Source organism: Triticum urartu, chromosome 7 (genome assembly GCF_003073215.2).
Source record: "Triticum urartu cultivar G1812 chromosome 7, Tu2.1, whole genome shotgun sequence".
NCBI classification, from domain to species: Eukaryota; Viridiplantae; Streptophyta; class Magnoliopsida; order Poales; family Poaceae; genus Triticum; species Triticum urartu.
The window spans coordinates 710,179,979-710,205,779 of record NC_053028.1 but is presented as its reverse complement, the minus strand read 5'-3'; the positions used below and the strand labels follow the sequence as shown (position 1 = coordinate 710,205,779).

Sequence of the window (25,801 nt, the reverse complement as noted above, 5' to 3'; positions counted from 1 at the left end):
TTTGAGAGCCTATCATCTTCTGTGTGTGAAGGGCTCAAGAGTCTCTATAGGATTAGGGATCACTACTTGGTGAAGATCTACCCCTCAGTGAGGCTTCTGGGTGCAAACCATGATCGCTTGTTCGGTGTCACAAACAAGATCATTATGATCCTAGAATCGTTGGTTCGAAGCATCCATCAATGTGGATGAAACATAGAGCCGGCTCTATTTGAACAATGAAAAAAAACATCCTCGTCTCATGGGTATTCGCATGTTTACCCTACCTTCTACTTACTTGCAGGTTGTTACTTTCCGCATCTTAATACTCTTGATAGCTTGCTTGGTAAGTGGTTCAGGAAGTTTGCCCTTGCCATGCTACTCTAAAAGCTGTAAACCACTAAATTGGAGTTGAAATGTCTCATATGACTATTCACCACTGTCTAGTCCTTTGACCTCAATCCAAACAAAAGTGCCGGAGCTAACAAAGAATGCTTTAATGAAATTTGGCTCGATTGTTCGAGAGAAAAAATGGCAGCGATTCCATCATGTGGAAAATAGGGTTTCCTCTAAGTGGAGGAATAAGTCTAAGTGGCTCGGAAATATTGAAAGCAAAAAATTTCCTTGCTTTAGGATCTATTCTTGTAGTTCGAACGAAATTATATTGTTTGTGCCCTTCTTCATAATACAGTTGTCCTATACTCAATGTGAATCTTGGATTCACCAAAATCATACAAAGCACATCTGCACCAAAACCAAATAGGGTTATCTAAGAGATGCACTTTCATTTATGTAAACTCAGGTGTGAAGGCATGGACCATGAAAAATGAGGAAAGTAGACCGAGTCACGAACACAGAGCGAACATGTGAAGAGGGTAAGGAAGTGCATCTGCGAGGTCTCCTAAGCCTCCACCCAGATTGGCACAGAATCTTCGGGTCTGAACCAAGGGAACCCGTAGCAATACTCAAAATCTGACTCCAAGCCAAATAACCCTAAGGAATAGTCTTGGAGCCCTGCACTTCCACTCATTCCCTCGTAATAGCGGAGCCTCCGACTCAATCTAGTCAAACACTCCGTGCCAAGCAGGAGTGACAACCCTAACGACGACCACCAGTGCCATACTAACAAGAGCCTGAACCAACAAACCAGAGGCTCCAGGCTAAAACACCTATAGATTCCGAGGATTTGCCTGCACACAAATTTAGGATCTCTGATCTCCGGTCCTTGTACCTCTCTCTCCTACTTACCCCTTCACCCCTAGATTTCGAGTGCAGTAGGTGAGTCAACACTTCCATTTCATTTTATAAAGTTAGAATTGTTGGTCTTTGAAGTGCTCCGCGTTGCTCACATTGGTCACTTTCACATTGAGACATGGAGCATACTTCACGACTACATCAAAATTCCTTGGGAGAACTTCCTAAAATTTTCCTGCAGATAAGCAAAAATATCTCCTAAAAGATCCACCATACATATTTATCATGGAAGTTATTACGATTATATTTACATGCACCACAATCATTTATTTCCATGTTTGTCATGTATTTTGTTTTCGCAAACATAGGTGTAGATCCATGTCGCCCACCATCCCCACCACCTGGCATGACTAGAACAGTCGGGCGTCGTTTTCCTGCCTCATCATGGGTCAAGACCCTAGTGTTGGCTGCTCACCCATCTCCCACCTTCTCTTTTTAGGCACAGTTCAAGCTCCTCTAGAGCTTCCATGGCGGGATGAGTTCGTCTAAGGCTATGGGTCAAGCAGCCCAGCGTTCCACGTCCATCTTGTTGGGCGGATCCAGCTCGCGTGACGCGTCTACCTCATCTGCTCCAGTGGTCGTGCTATCCTCCTCCGAGAAGGGTGAGGTGAAGTGGCACTGGGATTTTAGGTCAGGGTGGTCCCTTTAGCATAAAAAATAACTAAAATATAACATACTAGTATTTAATTTATCAAAAGCGCAAATCAATAAGATCTTGCAAAGTATATTTAAATTCACATTTAAGTCTTATTACAGAAAGAAAATACCACACTTTCTTTGTCAAGGACGATGACTTTTCATGGTCATTAGAGTATGGATTATATCATCTTCGTTAACTTTGAAGAAAACATCTTGCACAATGTATATGGCTAGAAAACCATTCAATAAAAATGAGATGCAATGTCTCCGATCAGCTTCATTATGCAACAATTCTACAATATAAAAGTTCAATTCATGAACTGTCACTTGGAATGAACCCGTAATCAATGCTCAATAACAAAAATACCATAAGAGCTATAGGTTAAACTTTCTAAAAAAATATCATACATTTAAATTCAAGGAGATGAAAGTCATTGCTACCTCTTGAGCACTTGCGTTGGTTTTCCGTTGAAGAGGAAAGGGTGATGCAGCAGAGTAGCGTAAGTATTTCCCTTAGTTTTTGAGAACCAAGGTATCAATCCAGTAGGAGGCCACGTACGAGTTCCTCGTACCTACACAAACAAATAAATCCTCGCAACCAACGCGATAAGGGGTTGTCAATCCCTACACGATCACTTACGAGAGTGAGATCTGATAGATATGATAAGATAATATTTTTGGTATTTTTATGATAAAGTTGCAAAGTAAAATAAAAGGCAAATGAAATAACTAAGTATTGGAAGATTAATATGATGGAAGATAGACCCCGGGGCCATAGGTTTCACTAGTGGCTTCTCTCGAGAGCATAAGTATTTACGGCGGGTAAACAAATTACTGTTGAGCAATTGACAGAATTGAGCATAGTTATGAGAATATCTAGGTATGTTCATGTATATAGGCATCACGTCCGAAACAAGCAGACTGACTCCTGCCTGCATCTACTACTATTACTCCACACATCGACCGCTATCCGGCATGCATCTAGAGTATTAAATTCAAGAGAACAGAGTAACGTTTTAAGCAAGATGACATGATGTAGAGGGATAAACTCATGCAATATGAAATAAACCCCATCTTGTTATCCTCGATGGCAACAATACAATACGTGCCTTGCTACCCCTACTGTCACTGGGAAAGGACACCGCAAGATTGAACCCAAAGCTAAGCACTTCTCCCATTGCAAGAAAGATCAATCTAGTAGGCCAAACCAAACTAATAATTCAAAGAGACTTGCAAAGATAACCAATCATACATAAAAGAATTCAGAGAAGATTCAAATATTGTTCATAGATAAACTTGATCATAAACCCACAATTCATCGGTCTCAACAAACACACTGCAAAAGAAGATTACATCAAATAGATCTCCACAAGAGAGGGGGGAGAACTTTGTATTGAGATCCAAAAAGAGAGAAGAAGCCATCTAGCTAATAACTATGGACCCGTAGGTCTGAGGTAAACTACTCACACTTCATCGGAAGGGCTATGGTGTTGATGTAGAAGCCCTCCATGATTGATGCCCCCTCCGGCGGAGCTCCGGAAAAGGCCCCAAGATGGGATCTCGTGGATACAGAAAGTTACGGCAGTGGAATTAGGGTTTTGGCTCCGTATCTGGTAGCTTGGGGGTACGTAGGTATATATAGGAGGAAGGAATACGTCGGTGGAGCAACAGGGGGGCCACGAGGGTGGAGGGCGCGCCTAGGGGGGTAGGCGCCCCCCCTACCTCGTGGCCTCCTGGTTGATGTCTTGACGTAGGGTCCAAGTCCTCTGGATCATGTTCGTTCCAAAAATCATGTTCCCGAAGGTTTCATTCCGTTTGGACTCCGTTTGATATTCTTTTTCTGCAAAATCCTAAAATAGGCAAAAAACAGCAATTCTGGGCTGGGCCTCCGCTTAATAGGTTAGTCCCAAAAATAATATAAAAGTGTATAATAAATCCCAATAATGTCCAAAACAGAATATAATATAGCATGGAACAATCAAAAATTATAGATACGTTGGAGACGTATCAGTCATACTTTGAATAAAGAAGCTGGAGGTAATACTTGAAATTACACTTTTTAATGCCTCGGTATGCTCTCACACGTCGGCCTGCCAAGCGCCCTGCTGGTCGCGTCTTGGCGCCCCAATCCACCAACGAAACTGCTGGCAGCATGCATCATCGGCCCACTTCTAGAGTAAATCGGGATAATATTTGGACGAAATCAGGCAATCATGATTGGAATGCCTCAGTTCTGTAAATATGTTCCATTGTTTAGCCGATTAATCGTTACACGAAAAATCAACAGAGGCTAGGTATAGATAGACTATGAGGAGGCTTGGAGAAATGAATAGTTTTCTTGTTTCATGGGCTTGGACTTAAGCCTAGTTGGGCTTCCTTTTTTACCGAGGTATACTACCGTAATTGGCTGACTCCTATTGCTCAAAAAAACTGGCTGACTCCTAGGGTGGTCCCCATGGACCACCCTGGCCACCCTGTGGTTATGCCACCAGTCATGTGCTCCGATACATCCTCCACGGGTCATTTACCATGGAGTCTAATGCCACTACTACCGACGAAAGAACGCGAAGACTCCAAGTGAAGAAAGATGCCCTCGCCAAAGCCCTTGCCAACGAGCAAGCCCCCACTCCCTGAGCCCTTGCCGGACTGCTGTACGAGGAAGACGAGGACCTTTACGCCGCATTGAACCTTCACTTGCACTTAAGAGAAGGAAAATGTCGGCCAAACGTCAGTTTGTATGAAGTATCTCCTATTTGAAACTTTGTGTTGTATGTGTATGTGCATGGATTTTCTTTTGGGGGTGGGGGGAGGGGGAAGGTGGAAGATTGGCATTGGAGGAGAGCACAAATGAACATTGTTAGATGGTCGTGGTCATATAAGGTGTTGACACTTGTCCTTGGAGATGTCCTTATAAACAAAGGATACACTTGGATTAATCTAGCGCAAAAATGCTAGACTTACGGATAGCTTCTACAGATTCTGCCTACTGACTCATTTCCCGATAAATCATCTCCTCCCTGATTTCCTGAGGTGACCCCCTTCTTCCTTTGGTTTCCTATCACATCTTTACACCTCATCCCGTAACCTGACTCCCATGAAAATTATCCGTAGGTGTATTGTTTGTTCTAATCTAGCGCCTTGCCAAGCGAGTGCCAGTGAAGACATGGGGGGGAGTGGAAGAATGCCGCTAGAGGAGAGCAGAAATGAAGCTTGTTGGTTGGCCGTGGTCATATAAGGCGTTCACACGTGTCCTTGGAGATGCCCTAAACCAGTAAACAGAGGATACGGTTGGCTTAATCTAGCGCAAAAATGCTAGACTTACGGATGGCTTCTACAGATTCTGCCTAGAGACTCATTTCCCCATAAATCATCTCCCCCCCTGATTTCCTGTGGTGGCCCCCTTCTTCCTTTGATTTCCTATCACGTCTTTACACCTCATCCCGTAACCTGACTCCCGTGAAAATTGTCCGTAGGTGTAGTGTTGTCCTAATCTAGCGCCTTGCCAAGCGAGTGCTAGTGGCAACAGGGCACTCCATTCCCTCTGATCAGATCCAGTATTTCTCTTCGACCCAAGTCAAACCATCACTGGTAGAAAAAGGGCCTATAGTCCCGGTTTGTAAGGGCCTTTAGTCCCGGTTCCTGAACCGGGACTAAAGTGTCGGTACTAATGCCCCGACCCTTTAGTCTCGGTTCAATCCAGAACCGGGACTGATGGGCCTCCACGTGGGCAGTGCCGGCAGCCCAGGCAGGGGGGCCTTTGGTCCCGGTTGATGACGTAAACCGGGACCAATAGGCTTCCACGCGTCAGCATCTGGCTGGAGCTGAGGTTTTTCATTTTTTTTAAAAAAAAGTGGCTGTTTTAGGGGTTTAGGGGGTTATTTTTAGGTTATTATTAGCTAGCTAATAGAGAGAAGTGTCCTCTCTTATATCTTCATCCTTGGTTTACCTACGCTACTGCTATGTTCATTTCACCCGCAGATATATATATAATAACTCATGCATGCTCGCATCATACATCATCATATATAATAACAAGTCCTACTAATTAATCAAGCATCATCATACAGCTTCTACTCGTTATTAATAATAAGTCATACGATCATCATCCTCATAGTCATCGAACCCAACCCTACATAATTGTTCTTAGCACATGATCATCAGTATCAGGTAGGACCTAAACACACTTAAGGTAAAATAGCATAAAACAATATAGACCCTGACTCTCCATTATGAAGAATGGAGATCATCCTGTCTCCAATTCTTGCGCCTCGCTTCCTTTTGCTTCCAAGAAGCTCCTTACGACTGTCCATACATTTTTTCCATCCTTTGATTGTCATGTCTCCACTTCTTTTAGAAATCCGGTATGGACGGTTGAGATTCGTAGGATGACCTGGATATATGTTCAAAACACGAAGGCTGCCGCCATTCTGATACATCAAATGAGGCACACAATCCTCTGGGATTCTCTGTTGAAAAACATAGTAGTAACTTCGTAGTTAGCAATGATGTACTAGTTTTAGAAGTATGCAAAAATATGCATGGATGTAGTAATAGTAAAAAAACTTACCAGGGTATCTCCATGGTAGTTACCGTAGTTCAACACGTGCACTAGTGGCACGTATTGACCATAATGTTGAGGAGTTCGATTGTAGATATTGTAATTCTCAAGATTATTACAAAATCCAACCAGATGAGTTTTCTCCTTGTAAGTTAACTCAGAGCCATCGGTGTAGTAAGTTCTATCTACCATCTTCTGCACATTCTTTGATACTTCAAAATAAGCTGTCAATGGAAATAAGTTTTCAAGTATTTTGAAATGAACAATATAAATTAGTTAATAATTAACTATGTTTGAGAAACTCACATAGCGGTAGAACTGGAGGAGTATCAACAAGGACCCAAATGTCCATATTGTCTTGCTCGATTTCAGGATCACCAAGATCCATGGTGACAAGCATACCCTCATCAAAACCATACAATTTGCAAAATGCTTCCCAATTTTTGCAACCAAAATGAGTTACGCTCTCAGCATTATACAACTTTACTTCAAAATCCACATCATGATGGGTCCATAGGTGAATTTTCTTCGTTTCAAAATTTTCATGGTCTTCAAAATCCATCCTCTCCAAGACATAGCGTCTTGCATGGCATGGGATAAACTATACTCGAATTGTAAAATATGAAAATTACACGTTGAAATAGTTGAAGTCATGCTTAATTATGAAAAAAACACTTGTCGTCATTGCGTACCGTTTCAAATTCGAAGGTCTCCTCGAGCTTAATGCTGAAGCGCCGACCATCGTCCAGGTGAGGCCTGTCGCACTCACCTCGATCATCGTGGCACCAGTCGTGCTCCCCCGGGAGACTTTCGTCGTCCGATGATGACATTTCCTATACGTTCATAATTCAAAGACTAAATTAGATCATTATTATTCAACTAATCATATGCATATGCCTTGCATAGTGCTCTCCAATTTGAGCATTCAATAAGAAAAATCAAATCGCAAAATAAAGTAGTATTCAAATTAGGATGCCTTCAATTATAAGAAAAACTACATCATCTCCATGTGTCCGTACATCGAATATTATCACTAATACACGTCGAATACTATATATCATACATATCGGCAGTACAGCTAGAACCGTAGCGCCCGACGGGTATCGACACGGGCGGTGGACACCCAAAGGGAAGGAACCATCACAGGATCATAGCTCCAGTGAGATCCCTGAAGAACCTGCTAGGTATTCTCGAACCTGCCCTCCAACGCAACCATGTAGCGACGGACGTGCTCGTCCTCCTCGCTGACACGGTGACGTACCACCTCCGCGGTGTCCGGAAGCCTCGGCACCGTCACTGGCCCAAGCGACCGCCACCAAACAAGGATTGGGTCAACGAAGGGCTGGCTCCTCACCAAGTTACGCCCCCCCGGAAGGTAGCGCCTCCCAGTACCACCCCGGCGGAGCCCAGTCCCGGACATGGCCCATCTGGTCAAGCAGGTGTCGTCCGCCGCCGACTCGACGACGAGGATGCGGGATAGGCATCGTCCACGTCGATGCGGGAATAATTGCTTTAACTAAAAAAATAAACTAGTTCTATTAATTTTCTTGCTAAAAATAAACTACTTCTATAGTAAAATAAACCAGTTTTATTAAATCAACTAGTTCAACTACTAAGCACTTACTATAAATAGAATAATGTAGTACTTACTAAAAATAAACAAGTTTACCTAGTTCTAACTAATTCCATTAAACACTTTCTAAGTAGTACTAATTACTAAAAGTTAATTATCGGGGAGGGGGGGTATGTCGACAACGACATACCCGATAAAAAAATAAGAAGAGGAAGAAGAAGAAAAAAAGAGGAGAAGAAGAAAGGAAAAGGAGAAGAAAAAAAAGAAAAAAAAAGGAGAAGAAGAAGAAGGAATAATAGAGGAGAACAAGAAGAATTCTTCTTCTTCTCCTCTATTCCTTCTTCTTCTCTTCTTTTTTTTCTTCTTTTCATCTTCTTATTTATTTCTCCTGTTATTTCTCTCCTCTTCTTCTTCTCCTTCTTCCTCTTCTTATTTTCCTTTTTTCTCTCCTTCTTTTTCTTCTAAATATGAACATATACATAAATGACTTTGATCATACATAACGTTCAGATTCCTACACAATATGAACAAAATTACAACAGAAAAAATAATAAAAATTCTATGAACAAAATAAAAATTCTATGAACAAAATTACAACAAAAAAATCATAAAAATTCTATGAAAAAATTAACATATTATTTGCATATATAACACACAAACTTTTGCATATGCAACAATAATATCACCAAAAAAATGTATGAACAGAAAAAAAATTCTAACTTTTGCATCTAAACTATACATCTAAATTAAGTACAACTAAATTAACTATACATCCTAACTATACAACTAAATTAACTATACATTCTAAATTAGGAAATTACGCAAGTTGGGGCGGCGATCGACGAGGAGGGGCACGGCGTCGGCGGCGAGGAGGCAGGGGGCACGGGGCGGCGACGGCGATGGCGCGGTCGGGGGCGACGGCAAGGGCGGCGGACGGCGACGGTGAGGGGCACGGCGTCGGCGGCGAGGAGGCAGGGGGGCACGGGGTGGCGACGGCGACGGCGAGGCACGGACGACGGCGACGGCGCGGTCGGGGGCGACGGCAGCGGCGGCGGACGGTGTTGGGGCAGCCTGGCGGCGTCGACGTGCTCGGCGTCGTCGGGGGCAACTGCGAGGGAAATGTGAAAATTTCCCAAGTCTTTGCTTATATAGCAAAGCCATTGGTACCGGTTCGTGGCACAAACCGGGACCAATGCACCCCTTTCGTCCCGGTTTGTGCCACGAATCGGGACCAAAGGCCACTTTTCGGCAGCCCAAAGGGTGAGAAGCAGCGGCCTTTAGTCCCGGTTGGTGCCACGAACCGGGACCAAAGGCTCCCTTTCATCCCGGTTGGTGCCACCAACCGGGACCAAAGGCGTGTACTGGAACTGCCGCGGTGCGTTGGGATGTTTAGTCCCACCTCGCTAGCCGAGAGGGGCTCGGAGTTGTTTATAAGCCCTGCGGAGTCGACCACTTCGAGCTCCTCTCTACTGCAGGCTTACGGGCCTAAATCCACTCTCTGTGCCTGTGGGCCTATTGGGCCTACTGTGGGCCTGCATCCTGGCCCAACTAGCGGGTTTCTAGTCGTATGCAGGCTGTGGTGGCCCAGTAGGCGGCATTTTTTTAAACAAAATCCAGTTTTTTGTTTTTTTACTAACAGCAAAATACTTACTAGTTTTTCAGTTATTATTTTTGGTTTTAGGTAATAAAAATTATAAACTTTCTGTTAGTGCCATTAATTTTCCAATTTGAATTATTTAAATTTGAATTCTTTGAAATTTATGTGAATAACTAGTTTGTAACAAAAGAAATATTTATGATAATTCTTTTTGCTATTAAAGTTTCTTTTTGCTTATAATGTTTTGAACAGAAAATACTTAGATAATTTATTCTTTGTTGCTTTATTTATTTTATTTTTTTTCTACTTATAACAAAATACATATTGTTAATATAAGTATTTTTTTCAGATTTTTTGTTTTGTTTTCTACATTATTCATTTTATTTTGTTTTTTGCTTTATTTTTTATTTTAGGTCATAAAATTTGTTTATGAATAGTTAAAATTTGAATAGTTAAAATTTGATTTTTTTTAAGATTTGTGTGAATCACTAGTTTATGAATAACTTTACTATTTGTGTGAAAACACTTTGTGTATTATATTTACTATGTACAATCTTTCTGCACAGAGATACCAAAAATTATAAACTTTCTGTTAGTGCCATTAGTTTTCAAATTAGAATAGTTAAAATTTGAATTCTTTGAAATTTGTGTGAATCTCAAGTTTGTGATTAACTTTACTAGTGTCATTAGTTTTCAAATTAGAATAGTTAAAATTTGAATTCTTTGAAATTTGTGTGAATCTCAAGTTTGTGATTAACTTTACTAGTGCCATTAGTTTTCAAATTAGAATAGTTAAAATTTGAATTCTTTGAAATTTGTGTGAATCTCAAGTTTGTGATTAACTTTTGCTAGTGCCACTAGTTTTCAAATTAGAATAGTTAAAATTTGAATTGTTTGAAATTTGTGTGAATCTCAAGTTTGTGATTAACTTTACTAGTGCCATTAGTTTTCAAATTAGAATATTTAAAATTTGAATTCTTTGAAATTTGTGTGAATCTCAAGTTTGTGATTGACTTTACTAGTGCCATTAGTTTTCAAATTAGAATAGTTAAAATTTGAATTCTTTGAAATTTGTGTGAATCTCAAGTTTGTGATTAACTTTGCTAGTGCCACTAGTTTTCAAATTAGAATAGTTAAAATTTGAATTCTTTGAAATTTGTGTGAATCTCAAGTTTGTGATTAACTTTACTAGTGCCATTAGTTTTCAAATTTAAATAGTTAAAATTTAAATTCTTTGAAATTTGTGTGAATCTCAAGTTTGTGATTAACTTTACTAGTGCCATTAGTTTTCAAATTAAATAGTTAAAATTTGAATTCTTTGAAATTTGTGTGAATCTCAAGTTTGTGATTAACTTTACTAGTGCCATTAGTTTTCAAATTAGAATAGTTAAAATTTGAATTGTTTGAAATTTGTGTGAATCTCAAGTTTGTGATTAACTTTGCTAGTGCCACTAGTTTTCAAATTATAATAGTTAAAATTTGAATTCTTTGAAATTTGTGTGAATCTCAAGTTTGTGATTAACTTTACTAGTGCCATTAGTTTTCAAATTAGAATAGTTAAAATTTGATTGGTTTGTATCTGTTGAGTGATTCTTTGAAATTTGTGTGAATCTCAAGTTTGTGATTAACTTTACTAGTGCCATTAGTTTTCAAATTAGAATAGTTAAAATTTGAATTCTTTGAAATTTGTGTGAATCTCAAGTTTGTGATTAACTTTACTAGTGTCATTAGTTTTCAAATTTGAATAGTTAAAATTTGAATTCTTTGAAATTTGTGTGAATCTCAAGTTTGTGATTAACTTTGCTAGTGCCACTAGTTTTGAAATTAGAATAGTTAAAATTTGAATTGTTTGAAATTTGTGTGAATCTCAAGTTTGTGATTAACTTTACTAGTGCCATTAGTTTTCAAATTAGAATAGTTAAAATTTGAATTGTTTGAAATTTGTGTGAATCTCAAGTTTGTGATTAACTTTGCTAGTGCCACTAGTTTTCAAATTAGAATAGTTAAAATTTGAATTGTTTGAAATTTGTGTGAATCTCAAGTTTGTGATTAACTTTACTAGTGCCATTAGTTTTCAAATTAGAATAGTTAAAATTTGAATTCTTTGAAATTTTGTGAATCTCAAGTTTGTGATTAACTTTACTAGTGCCTTAGTTTTCAAATTAGAATAGTTAAAAATTTGAATTTGTGTGAATCTCAAGTTTGTGATTAACTTTGTTAGTGCCATTAGTTTTCAAATTAGAATAGTTAAAATTTGAATTCTTTGAAAATTTGTGTGAATCTCAAGTTTGTGATTAACTTTGCTAGTGCCACTAGTTTTCAAATTAGAATAGTTAAAATTTGAATTGTTTGAAATTTGTGTGAATCTCAAGTTTGTGATTAACTTTACTAGTGCCATTAGTTTTCAAATTAGAATAGTTAAAATTAGAATTGTTTGAAATTTGTGTGAATCTGAAGTTTGTGATTAACTTTACTAGTGCCATTAGTTTTCAAATTAGAATAGTTAAAATTTGAATTCTTTGAAATTTGTGTGAATCACTAGTTTATGAATCACTAGTTTACTAAATTTGTGTGAAAACACTTTGTAGAATAGTTAAAATTGATTTTTGAGTCAATCTTTTTCCTGCTATTTAATAGTAGGTGGCACTTTTTTTTGTTTTGTAGTGATTTCTTTTTTATTTTAGGTCACAAAAATTATAAACTTTCTGTTTGTGCCATTAGTTTTAAAATTTGAATTGTTTAAATTTGAATTTTTTAAAATTTGTGTGAATCACTAGTTTATGAATAACTTTACAAATATTATAGGCATTTTTTTTCTTTTTTGCTATTTATTTTTCCATTTCTACTTAGAAATAAATACTTATAGTTTTTTTAGTGATTTCTTTTTTCTTTTAGGTCACAAAAAAATAAAAACTTCTCTGTTAGTGAACATAGATGCACTTATAGAGAAAATTAAACATAAATTCATAATTCATTTCTATTTATGAATTTAGGTCCAATTTTCCTCTATAGGTGCATCTATTTTCACTTTGAGAGGAGCTCAACAACGCAGAGAGGGACGGGCTTATAAGCAGGTGTGGGCGCCCTTCGTTTGGCGAGGTGGGACTAAACTCTAGGTGCAACGAGGGCGAACCCTTTAGTCCCGGTTCGTGGCACAAACCGGGACTAAAGGGGAGCCTGTGGTCCCGGTTCATTCCACGAACCGGGACCAACGGTGGTGGGCCAGGAGCCAGGCCCATTGGTCCCGGTTCGTCCCACCAACCGGGACCAAAAGGTCCAGACGAACCGGGACCAATGGCCCACGTGGCCCGGCCGGGCCCCTGGGCTCACGAACCGGGTCCAATGCCCCCATTGGTCCCGGTTTTAGATTGAAGCGGGACTAATGGGCTGACCCGGCCTGGACCGTTGCCCCCTTTTCTACTAGTGCATGAGCATGCCATAATTCTTCGGTTGGTCGATTGACGATTGATGCCTCTCCCATCTCCCTGTCCATAGGAACCTCTCACATTTACACTTCCAGGGGATCAATGACAAGTGCATGATGGAGCTGCCAAGAAGATGGCCTGTCCATTCCTCAAATCCATCATAAATTTAATGCAGAAGGAGTGTACGAGGAAAGAGCATCATGGCAAACATGCCACCCCTAGATACACTTAATCATATTCCTAAACAACTATGACCTTCCACAACGGTTTCACACCCTAAATTGTTCAATCTGTTGGCTCAATGCATGCAGATGTCACCATGGATCCTTGGGACGAAGCTACAACTACGGATGTTTTACGTGACTTTTATAGGCAAGGTTGAGGTGGGTTGTTTTAATTGGTGATTAGATGAGGTACCCTGAAAATCGGCGCGGGGGGGGGGGGGGATTAGTGAGGGGAGAAGGGTTGGTCTGTAACTTCCTGTAAACACAATCCATACGTCTACCATTTTTACAAAACTATTAGAGTATATATATAGGCATATCTTTGAATTTGGTAGAATAGGATTTGTAACCCATCTCCTACCTTATCTCTAGGAGATACTTCTTGCCCTTTAAGCCATGTGATCTATACAAACCTACCAAGAGGCTCAATACAACATGCACTACATTACGACAATCATCTTGCCCCTCTAATCCTCTTACATGGTATCGCCTTACCTCGATCCTAATCCCTAGCATCCGCCGCCGCTTCCGCATCTCACAGCCCCCGGGGAGGTCAATCTCCATTATCTCCACTGGGGGGGGGGGGGGGGGGGGGGGGGTTGCGCAACCCGTACCTAGGGTTCGTCCGTCGATCGTGTTGATCGGCTGCCCTAGAGAGTTTTTTTTCGATCAGTTGATCCGGGTTTTTCTCTCTTGAGCTGCCTCTCCACTTTCCTCCTTTGTTTGGCTTTTCCGTTTCTCTTCCCTGTTTGCCTCATCCATCATCGAGTGAATCCAAAGCACCTGCGCTACTTGGCGCTGTAGGAGCACAAGTCCAGTGATGATCTGGATTGCTTTGACACACCACATCAGGAACTAAAAGGTCATGTTTATCTTTCACTTATCAAATGCAAAATATATATTTTGCTGATGACTATGCTATCTAGAAAATTCGCAAGGTAACAGTAAAGAGAGGTCATGTTATTGTTTTGGAGACTGCAATCCAGGAAAATTAAGGCATATACTAATATCCAGGTTTTTTTGCAGAAAATATACTAATATCCAGATTAGCACCGTACTATTCACATTCCTCTACGTCTAGTTCTCCATCTAATTTTTTGCTTGTCATTTTTTTGTCGTTGTGATCTAATATATAACGCTTTGTAAATAAACATGTAGGATATTTGGTTTACTCGGATTGTCAGAATCAAAATCTTGTCATGGATCTCCTTTTCGCCATCTTCATGAGAACCTGCAGGTTTGACTTCTGACCTTATTAATTTCATTTCATTTATTCAGTAGGATCATCACATGGAATTTCTGTGTGCAGAAATTGCTTTTGACATTTTTTACAAAGCAAGTTAGATGACAAAGATCTTGAATTGCAACCTAAAATATTTCATTGCTTAACTCTAAACAAAATGATGCAAAGCAGATGCAGAATCATGGCTAACCACCAAACCAAATGCAGGTGGTAACACTATGGTACAGAGCCCGTGAAATTCTTCTGGCTGCAAGGCAATTTTTTCCATGTTGATGTGTGGTTAATTGGTTACAGTTTTTGGCTGAACTGGTGAATCAGAAACACATGGTCTTTGGTTAAGCTCTTCCATAGATCCAAAAAATGGGCGGGTGCAGTATGCGCCCCCACATGGTCTAATACTGAGTATATGACTCGCAAAAAAATGTACCGAGTATATTACAGATTGACATTAGTTGTTTTGGTTAAATTCCACCCGAAAACCACAATATTCCAGCGATGAAAATTACATGTTGCATGATACTACTACTTCTACGTACTACTAGTACTTCATTTTTGGTCAATTTTCCAAAGACCGCCATGAATACAATTTTAATTTGATTACAAGGAACAATATTGTTCTTCAGTCCTACCCGTTCTGGTCAAAGCTGAAACAAAACCGAAGAATCTGTGCGCCCCGCCCATATCAGCATGCAAAAGTGCTGCGATGCCTGCTCACACGAGTCGAAGCTGAACATTCTCAGAGTCCTACACTTAATTGAGTTTGTCTATTCCATGCATTTGGTTAATCTACTATGTACCACTAATGTACAGAAAACAGAATAATGTACAGTGCATAATGTACAGAGAACAAACAAAGTCTGTACATTATGGGGTGTCTCATCCTTCCTTTAATGAATGAAATCGTCCCAATGCTGTTTTTCGTCAAAAAAAATGGTGCGGACTTGTTATGGTGAACGCATGCATGAACGGGTCCGAAGAATATGAACTGTACGTGCTGTATCCGGTACTCCGGCTGCTGCATGCTTACACAAGTCAAAGCCAAGCCCAGACCCCAGAAGAGTCCCACACGTTTTCGATCGATTGGTTCGTTTCTGGATTTGCTTGTATTATTCCGTTTTGTTCACTAGCCCACACAAATATTCCTAGCTCCACCACACAAATAATATTTGCTTGCAGCTCACACCCACAAAGGCAAGCATCAGAGGAGACACGTAGCATTTCGTGCGCTGCCTTTGCTGGCCCTGGCCAAACTTTCAGCCACATTTTGTTTTTTTTAGGATCCATATGAGTCACATTTTCTGGAAGGTACCCACCCATGCATGAATGAATTGCGGAAATAAATAAATCTTTGGCAATGGTACATGATTAAATTATAATGGTGACTAATTATATGCTCATCTTGTCTTGGTATGTGTGATGTTACCCATACTATGTTTATATCATATGTCTCTTTTTTCTCATTAATTACATCTTACATAATCTATTTTGTCTAGATATGTGTGATGTTATAATTTATGTTACTCCCGCTATCATTAGTAGAAAACAGGGCTTTGGTCACGGGGCAATATTCATGAACCGGGACTAATGTGAGCATTGGTCCCGGTTCGTGCGGCTAAGGCATTAGTCCCGGTTCACCTGAGCCCTTTAGTCCCGGTTTGAGATACGAACCGAGACTAAAGGGTGCGATGCCATTTAGTCCCGGTTTGTGTCTCAAACCGGGACTAAAGATTAGACCTTTAGTCCCGATTTGAGACACGAATCGGGACTAAAGGGTGTGATGCCAACCGGGACTAAAGATGGACCTCCAGGCAGCAGCCACGTGAAAGGCCTTTAGTCCCGGTTCCAGCTTTAGTACCAACCCTTTAGTCCCGGTTTCAGAACCAGGACTAAAAGCCCTTTTTCTACTAGTGTATGGATAGTCTAAGCATTTCTTGCTCGGTAGGTAGGTTGATGTCGCCCGCACCGCCACATGCGCACCCTTGGCCAAACAAACCGCTCACACTCCTGGTGAATGGCAAACGCGTGATCGATCATAAATTAAATGCGACAGTAGCAAATATGGCAACCCTATGTGCAATTAATTGCATTTAGTATAAGAACATCTTCAATGCTAACCCGTAAATTAGATACATATCCGTCCACGGATAGGGGCTCAATACGCGGACACGGATGCATGAGCAGGCCGTCCAATGCTATCCGCATACGTTTCAAGCCGGATTTCAACCAACTTTACGAAATTCATACAAACCGAAGCACATTCATTGCATTTAGACAATTTTCATTAAAAAAAGGAACTAGACCTAAACTTAGACTACGACGGCGTCCGTCATCCAAGTCCTTGTTGTTCCTTCCAGTGACCGTGTTCTCCATCCGTCGTCTCCCTGAGCGGCAGCGACAAGACCCGTGAAGTGAAGGTGTGATCTCCGACGAGGAAGAGTAGAACATGGGAGTCGGACCGGCCCACTTGGGACACAAGGCCTTGCCGCTTCCCATGCCCTACTTATCCTCGGCGGAGACCGCGACATATCCGTCGCCGGTGACCGTGAGGTCCACGATGGAAATGGAGGGTTCGGAACTCTCGTCATCCCACCAGCACTCTCGTAATCCACAGGCGTAGGATGCACAGCTTGCGGCGTTCTCGTTTGTGATCGCCTGCATAGCCAGTCGTAGATTTGGCCCTCCGCCAATCGGTGCTGCTTGAGGAGAAACATGTTGTACCACTATTGCTCCTGCACCTGCCGGAAGACTGACAGAGGCACAGGCGCAGGCTACTCCTTCGCCATGGCAGTGTTGAAGTGCACATGCACCGCCGCAGGCTAAGGCGCTGATTCGTCATCGGAGCACGTCTCCATCGTGGGGTCTTCGTCGGAGACCTCGGAGGAGATGGCTGTGGTGCACATTAGGAAGATATGGATCTGATGGGTTTGTGATGTGTTCTTCGCCGGCTATGGCCGCCTTTAAATGGTGGATGCGGTGAGGCCAAGCGTCCCGAATGCGCAGGCGCCAGAGTTGGTTACTCAGCCCCGAGCCTGTTTAGTGATGGAAGATGGATGATAGGCACTGAACGAGCGTGGTATATATCCGTCCCGTCCCATCCAGTAAACATATGTCCGACACTAAATAGGCGCAGACATGGGGGACGCGACACAGGCGCTAGAGAGAGTGGCCACCTGCGTTCTGGTCCGCCGTCAATGCGTAGCAATCGTTCTAGAGCAGCATGAATGCCGGCAGCTGGCTTCTGGCGGGAAAGCGAGTGGGCACCCGAGGGGTTTTTGATAGGCCAGATTAGTCAGACAAGAGCGTGGCAGCGGTCTGGACGCCTAGAAAGCCCTTCTCCCAGTTTGTAGTTTGTCTCTGGTTTGCGGAAAAAGTGTGTGCGGAGGGCGATTTAAGACCGTATTGAATGTCAAAATATGTCCGGACCTTGCAGTTCAGACAGTTGCGGGTGGTTTGAGGGTCGGTGTTGGAGATGCCCTATCTCACCGAATGGTTTCGTTCTACTATTATTGGCTTAGGTAATCTCTACAATTTCAGCGACGAAAGTTTAGCCTTGGAATAGTCTTCCCACGCATGATGTATGGTACTACTAATAGTACGGTTCGCCCTGTTTTGGTCAAAGCAGAAACAGGGCCGGAGAGCACATGCAATGCATAATGGCATGCACTGTGCTCCGACGGTTTGGGAGCTAGCTAGGCTGCTTCACACGAGTCAGATCCAGACTTTCTGCAGAGTCCTACACGTATTCCATCGGTTCATTTCACGATTGGTTCGTTTACTTGACGCCCTCCACCACACAAATATTGCAAGCAACAGCCACTAGTGCTGCTAGTGCAGCTCACACCCACAAAGGCAGGGCAGATGCGACACGTACGCTTGCATACACCAAACTTTGAGCCACATATGAGTCACACCCATTCTCCTCGTGTGTCCACGCGTGGCTATTTTATTTTCCTTGGAACTAACCCATGCACGCATGCACGCATGCATCAATGTTGAAGAGAAATCTTATCTTGGTCAACTCGACATTGTTAACTGGTGATGGTACGTACTACTCCTACAGATGAGGAGCTTTTGCTTGCATCGCATCAAAGAAAAAGATTTTTGTTTAAGAAGGTAGTAGTAGTAAAATGTATGCCAAGTCCATGCAAATGCAAGCAAGATGGTTCTGTCACTAGAACAAGGTATGGTAATGCAAACGTGATTTTTTTTGGATGCTACCACCCACACATGTTTAACCACCGGCGCCAGGAATGCATGACGCCATGTCACCGGGCGCGAGGCGCCACGTAGGAGCGCCCTGGCCGGATTCGTCCATCCATCCCTTTCCAGGTGTCACCACTGAGCGGCCGCCAAGGCACGCACCCGCAGCGCGCCCATGTGATAACCCTATCCCCTCATCTCACCGGCCGGCCATTGTCTCCTCCACGTCTCCCCTCTCCCTCCCCCCTTCTCTCTCTCTCTCTCTCTCAAAGGCAGAGGAAGCAAGAGGACACTGGACGCAGAGAGAGGGAGACACTGGACTTTGTCCTCGCATGGAACCTTGGCAGCAGCATATTCACATACGCGCGCTCACTCTCAGCGGGATCTGGCCGTACGTGTGTATCGGCTGCTTGTTTGACGGCGATTTGGCGCAGGTTAAGGCGGCATATGCCGTGAGCTTGTAGAGGGATCGAGCTTGCAGCGGGCGTGCTGATAAGAGGTGAGTGGCCTAAGCCGTTCCTCGTGCATAAGGCCTTTTGCCCAAGCACAAGAGAATTGTCGCCATTATATCTCACTCACTGTGTGCATACTTGTGTAGTATATGCAGGGGTGCCCGGCAGACTAGTGGTCGGTAGTGCGGCCACCACTCCGGCCCAGACAAAGCGTGTGCGTGTCCAAGAACGCCTTTCCCCCCGGCTCACACGAGAGTGGTGAATCCATCCATCCGCCCGTCACACGGTGCGTGCCTCAATTCTCTCCCTTGCAGGGGAGAGCAGAGCTCCGTTTCCTGCTCGGCGCGGCGGAGACGAGCTCCGGCGGTTTGGGGTTGGCGTTGCGCGCATGCAGCATATGGCCACCACCGTCACGCTGCTGCTCGGGGCAGCCTCGTCCCCCGGCCTCGCCGCCGGTGATGGCGCCACGCGGGACGGCTTCCAGTGCTCCCGACTGCTACCCAAGAAGAAACAGCAGAGGCCGCGCTGGGTGCTCTGCTCGCTCAAGTACGGCTGCCTCGGCGTCGGCGAGCCGGGGGAGGCGGGCGGCCGGAGCGCGGCGTCGCCGGTGTACTCCAGCCTCACCGTCAGCCCCGGAGGCGACGCCGCCGTCGCCGTCGTCTCGTCGGAGCAGAAGGTGTACGACGTGGTGGTGAAGCAGGCGGCATTGCTCAAGCGCCAGCTGCGCCCCTCGCAGCAGCAGCAGCAGGCGCCGCCCGCCGTCGCCAGGGAGCTGGACGCGCCGCGCGGCGGGCTCGGGGAGGCCTACGCCCGCTGCGGCGAGATCTGCGAGGAGTACGCCAAGACCTTCTACCTCGGTACGCCACTCCTTCGTGGATACTCTGTTTTTCTTGAGCCATGGTGGCAGGCTGCGTGCCAAGCCGGTGTTCCGGTGATCATGGAGCTCACTCGTTCATGTCTGGTCGTGCATGGCAGGGACCTTGCTGATGACCGAGGAGCGGCGGCGCGCCATATGGGCCATCTACGGTAATCTGAAAATTCACCATGCCTGGTTTGGACCCTCCATTGTTGCTCCCCTGTTGTGGTATCAGTATGTGTCACACAGTGTTAGTTAGTGTCAGTAATGTGACTGAAAATTCAGCTAGTTTCATTCTCACTTCAGACCGTCAGAAAGGGCATGCCCACATTTTGCATCAGTTAAATTGCTACATATTGTATTTAACAGCAACTTGCAAGAATGTTCAACACTCCCCAAGAAAATTGGCCACTTTAAAGTTAATGGTGTGAACTAGTTCTGGATGCGAATAATGGCAAATAGAAACATTGCTGAACTTGCATGCTATGTGTTTACAGATACTCCTATATACGTAGTATAGTCAGTGAAGAATAAAGGGCTCGTATACCACTTTTTATATGCCATTATGTGTGGAAGCATCAAATTAGGCTTTTTTTTGGCTAAATGGCTTCAATAGGATCAAAGTACACGAGAAAAGGTTGCAAGAACATATTCCTCAAATTGCCTAAGGACATGAATCTGAGAGTACCGTCAGTTCTAAATGAGATATACTCTAGGCATCAATCACTTTCAGAATCTGATGTATAGCATCATTGTTCAGTATGGTGCAGGAGGACAGACGAGCTGGTGGACGGTCCCAACGCGTCGCACATCACGCCGCAGGCGCTGGACCGGTGGGAGAGGAGGCTGGAGGACCTCTTCGCCGGGCGCCCCTACGACATGCTCGACGCCGCGCTCTCTGACACCATCACCAAGTTCCCCATAGATATTCAGGTATCAGCTTAGCCGGTGCATAATTGTTCAGTCCACATTGTATGATTCTGGTAGAACAGAGTGGTGGTGGATATTCCCTGTCAGCATCAAATTGCCCCTAGACCTCACAATCTCAGTGCAAGATGACCGGAAAGTCGATGATTGGTCAAAATTGTTTCGTTTGTCGGCCTTTTGTTAGTCTCTGATGCTGTTGTTGAGCCGTATGAACTTTTCACACATTGTAGTGGGGACTTATCCTGTTGACTAGACGCTATAGTGGGAATCATCTGGTCAAAGATATGTTTAATCAAAGTGGGGAAATTATAGGGAGAACTTTTCAGTAAGTATTATTCCCGAACATACCAAGAACAAACAGGAACTTGGAATGATGTAGAAGGAGAAATGAAATCAGGGAGAGTCCAAGTAACTCCAGACCTGAATTATACATCATGAAAATGTATTTGGTCACTCTTTTTTACTGGGTTTTGTGGTTTTCAGCCTAATTTCCCATATAAACCGCGTTACTCTGTATTTCTTTTCTTTTTCTCTTAGTGAAATCGGCAGTGATCCTGCCTTGCATTGTAAAAAAGAAAGGTCTTGGTCGTTCTTAGCACAACTACTTATGAACTATATTATTGATTTTCTAAATGACCAATTACTTTTACATATGGCAGCCCTTCAAGGACATGATCGACGGGATGCGGACGGACCTCAAGAAGGCGAGGTACAAGAACTTTGACGAGCTGTACATGTACTGCTACTATGTTGCCGGCACCGTGGGGTTGATGAGCGTCCCGGTGATGGGCATTGCGCCCGACTCCAAGGCGACAGCTGAGAGCGTCTATGGCGCCGCTCTGGCTCTCGGGCTCGCGAACCAGCTCACCAACATACTCAGGGATGTCGGAGAAGAGTAAGCCACTCACTCACTACCAATACAATGCAATGGTTTTCCCTTGTAAAATCATGATATGGACATTTTGAGATAGCACTATCCTGAATTTTCTGGTGTTTCGAATAATTTCCCAGTGCAAGAAGAGGAAGGATATATTTGCCGCAAGACGAGCTTGCGGAGGCAGGGCTCTCCGATGAAGACATCTTCAAAGGAGTCGTCACCGACAAGTGGAGAAAATTCATGAAGAGGCAGATCAAGAGGGCGAGGATGTTCTTCGAGGAGGCGGAGCGAGGGGTGACTGAGCTTAGGAAGGAGAGCCGGTGGCCGGTAAGTGCCCTAAAGCCACGACTTGAATGTGAAACAAAACTACATATTGATCTCTCATCATTGTTAATTATCAGTAGCAAAAATGATGCTACGTGTAGTTCGTGGGGGGTCGCCTCCCCCCACCCTTGATATAATAATCATTGAAAAAAAAATTAGGGGCTCAAATGGAAGATAATATGGTTTTGCATTGCATTGCAATTGCAGGTTTGGGCCTCTCTGTTGCTGTACCGGCAGATCCTCGACGAGATCGAAGCGAATGACTACAACAACTTCACCAAGAGGGCCTATGTTGGGAAGGCGAAAAAGGTGCTTGCGCTCCCTGTCGCGTATGGGAGATCGCTGCTCTTACCGTATTCACTGAGAAATAACCAGACCTAGAAGAAACAACAAAGCAAGATGAAGATGGTCAGGTTAGGCTAGATAGAATGAAACATGGCGGTGTGGCGACATCTGCCTTGGAGCTCTGCATCCAGTTAGTTGGCCAAACAATGCGACGAATCGATCAGTACATTCCTCAGCGATCAATGTTGTACGCATGACATGAAGTTCTGGTGAAGGAAGGGAGAAGAACACTGCAGCCAACCGAGATGGAGACCAAATGTTTGCATGTATATTATTATTCTAGAACATGTGCATTTGAAGACAGAACAACATGTATATATATACTCGTTGTCGGTCCCGAATTCGGGAAACATGTATGTTATTCTGTAAGCATATATATTCGAACAATATGGTTTGGAATGCAAAACTGAGAAAATGTGACGTTGTTTCTAAACTTTAGAAGGACATGCCGCTCAAAGGAAACCAGTTATGCAAGACATTGAAAAATTAACATTGGTCATCTATGAATTGTTCTTGCATCAAGCGAGTAACTAATATCTGAGATTTCACACCGGATTAGGTTTTTGATTTATGATTGCAGCCTTGTAGGAAGTGGAGAGGAATGGATGCGAGAAGATGTTTTTTGCGAAAAGATAAAAAAAAGGGGGTTAAAATTAATCACGGAGGCTGACCCTTTTCGGTGTAAAATTTCTGTTATACTTTCCGAAATTAATCATATAATAATATTAGCTATTTATTCAGAACATGTTGAATTTTAATATTTTTATAGCATTCATAATTTTTGTTGCGGGGAATTATTATTATTTGAGAAAATGTCGTGTGGAATATATGATGATGTTTCTTAGGGAAGGCCCTATTTGACACTCCGCCAATCAGCACAAGTTTCGCTTGGGTAGGCCGGTCAATTGAAGCAACACATAGTTGCGAGCGAGCTCTAGCTCTGTTTTTTTTCCTCTGTTTTTCTGGGGTTTCTATTTTGATTTTCTAGAATAACTCAAAAATTATTTACTCTTAAAAAATGAACATTTTAAAACTTGAGAACCCTTTTTGTGAAATGTTAGCATATTTTATAAATACGAGATTTTTTTTTCAAATGAGAGAACATTTATTGAAATTTCGGAAAAAATAGAGATTTTGAAAAATTAAACATGAATATTTTCTAAAATTTGGATTTTTTTCGGAAAGTAAAAGAAATCCTGCAAAAAGCAGTAATGAAAAAAAACTGTACCCAAAACTTCTAAAAGGTTCCAGAAATTGGGAAAACCAGAGAACATAACTAACTAAATTGGCGCACCTAGGACAGTCACCGGCTCGCTCGTCTCTGTGGCTTGGGCGTTGCTCCCCCCTTTCCTTTTTTTTCCCAAACTCATCAAGGCACAACATAGGTGATGATGACGATGACGCCTTGAAAAATCGTGCATGTTTACTCGATTGTGTACTTGATAGGAGCATATATAATTTCTTAGTAGTGTATATGCATGACTGACAAAATAAAATAAAATAATATTAGGTGTATTTTGGAGGAAAGACCCCAAGGCCCAACTTATTTTGAGAGCTTTACAAGGGCCTCCACCCTCTGCAACACCAGATAGATTGCGTAAAATAACAAAAAACATAAAAGGAGCAGGTCGCGAGAAAACACAAAAAAGAGAAAACACCAACAGCTAAACCACAGGAAGGGAATCCCACATCCCACACTAAGGTTAACCTTTTTTAAAAGTTAACATGAGGGCTGCCAAGATTCCATTAATAGAATTATAGAAGGGACACCAAATGTAACTGAACTTAACTATAAGCAAACTCCACCTTCGTTTGTTTGGTTGCACTCCTCCAGGATTCAACATTTTCAATGACAAGCCAACCAGCTTCTATTTCCGCCATAGCATGAAAGACTGCATAGAAGCGCTTCCTTGGAGTTCCTTTTCGTAGCAAACCAATTAATCACACCTACTATATCTGTACTACTATGTACTCTATGAATTACTTGAATATCAGCCGTTGGACGAAGCCGATGCGATGGTGGACAGGTGGCAAATCCGGATGTTGCTAGCCATTGGATCTTCTCTTTACTACACAATTTTCCGCCACATGTACTATCTAGAAGAGTTTAGTAGGGCTTAAACTCTACGAATATTTTGCATAAAACTCAAAAAACTTTTCTAATTTTTTTCTAGACTCTTCTATATGTAGACTCTCCCCACGTCTTTTTCTAACAAAACTATCATTTATTTTCAATGGGTAGTTATTTCTTTGTGTTCAAGGCCACAAAGGTACCTTCATAGTCACATTTATCTTTCCAAATGCAACACTAGCTATTCTTGTTATTTTCTATTAAAAACTGCAATATGAGATACATAAAAAGATACCACTTGGACACAACAAGGCTGGTTTATGTTACCCAAGTTTTGTATCTTATACTTTATGCATCTGCTTCAAAATGTTCACTTACCTATTATAATATATACCATAACAGTATGCTAATCTTTGCTGGTTATCCAAGTTCTAACGTGCAATGCACGTAAATTTACAAGTGTATTCTAAAAACCCAATGTGTGGTTCAATTCGAAGCACAACATAAAGCTGCATCATCCAAATGTTAAAAAAAATCTTTTTCTTTCCTGTTTCTTTTTTCTTTTTTCCCTTCCAAATTTATTTTTCTTTTTCTTGTTTCTGTAAATTCATAATTTTCAAAAAATGTTCAGCATTTGAATTGTTGTTCAAATTTTCAAAACATATTCAGACTTTCAAAATTCTATACCTCTTTTAATTGTTTTTTAACTTTTAAATTTTCTTCTCGTTTCAAAATTCAAAAAATGTTCCCATTTTTGTAAAAAAAACACTTGTGTTTTCCAAAAAATTCTAGATTTAAAAATTGCAATTTAAAAAATGTTCCAAATGCGAGAAAATGTTCATAAATTCAAAATAATGTCCGTGTTTCAGAAAACTCATTTGATATAGTTGTTCTGAATGTTCAAAACATGTTCCCAGTTTCAAAAATTCTTCACAAATTTAAAAAATGCTCGTGTTTTTATATAAGGTTCATGTTCTCAAAACATGCTTGTGAACTTCAGAAAATGACCCTGTTTCAATATTTTCCATTGTTCTTCGAGAAATGTATGGAATATTCAAATAATCAGAATTTTAAAAAAATCACGTTTCCAAGAGTATTTGACAATTCATATTTTAGAAAAAAACAATTCTGACACTGCAATGTGTTCTTAAATATTCTCATTGTTCATTGGTTAGCAGTACACGCTTGTTCTAGTGGCTAGCAGCACCTAGTCGGGACTTTGATGTCATCAGTTTGATCGTTCAACGCGCTGTTTTTTTT

General features: G+C 42.1%; 1 protein-coding gene across 1 annotated transcript; it reads left to right on the top strand.

The window, feature by feature from the left end:
• The first annotated feature begins 18,901 nt into the window (after positions 1 to 18,901).
• Positions 18,902 to 22,903, top strand: LOC125518124 (phytoene synthase 1, chloroplastic-like). The gene is made up of 8 exons (XM_048683063.1): positions 18,902 to 19,188; positions 19,288 to 19,464; positions 19,497 to 19,998; positions 20,117 to 20,167; positions 20,758 to 20,930; positions 21,584 to 21,819; positions 21,936 to 22,128; positions 22,333 to 22,903. Exons 3-8 carry the CDS (start codon positions 19,530 to 19,532, stop codon positions 22,504 to 22,506), a joined length of 1,296 nt encoding a protein of 431 aa, XP_048539020.1. The 5' UTR covers positions 18,902 to 19,188; positions 19,288 to 19,464; positions 19,497 to 19,529; the 3' UTR covers positions 22,507 to 22,903.
• The last annotated feature ends 2,898 nt before the right edge of the window (positions 22,904 to 25,801 follow it).

What these genes read in the sequence shown, in the direction of transcription:
- LOC125518124 (XM_048683063.1), top strand. Translation starts at nt 19,530, where the DNA reads ATGCAGCATATGGCCACCACCGTCACGCTGCTGCTCGGGGCAGCCTCG. An exon ending in AGTTCCCCATAGATATTCAG is followed by an intron (nt 20,931 to 21,583) that starts GTATCAGCTTAG and finishes TACATATGGCAG; the next exon opens with CCCTTCAAGGACATGATCGA. An exon ending in GGAAGGAGAGCCGGTGGCCG is followed by an intron (nt 22,129 to 22,332) that starts GTAAGTGCCCTA and finishes TTGCAATTGCAG; the next exon opens with GTTTGGGCCTCTCTGTTGCT.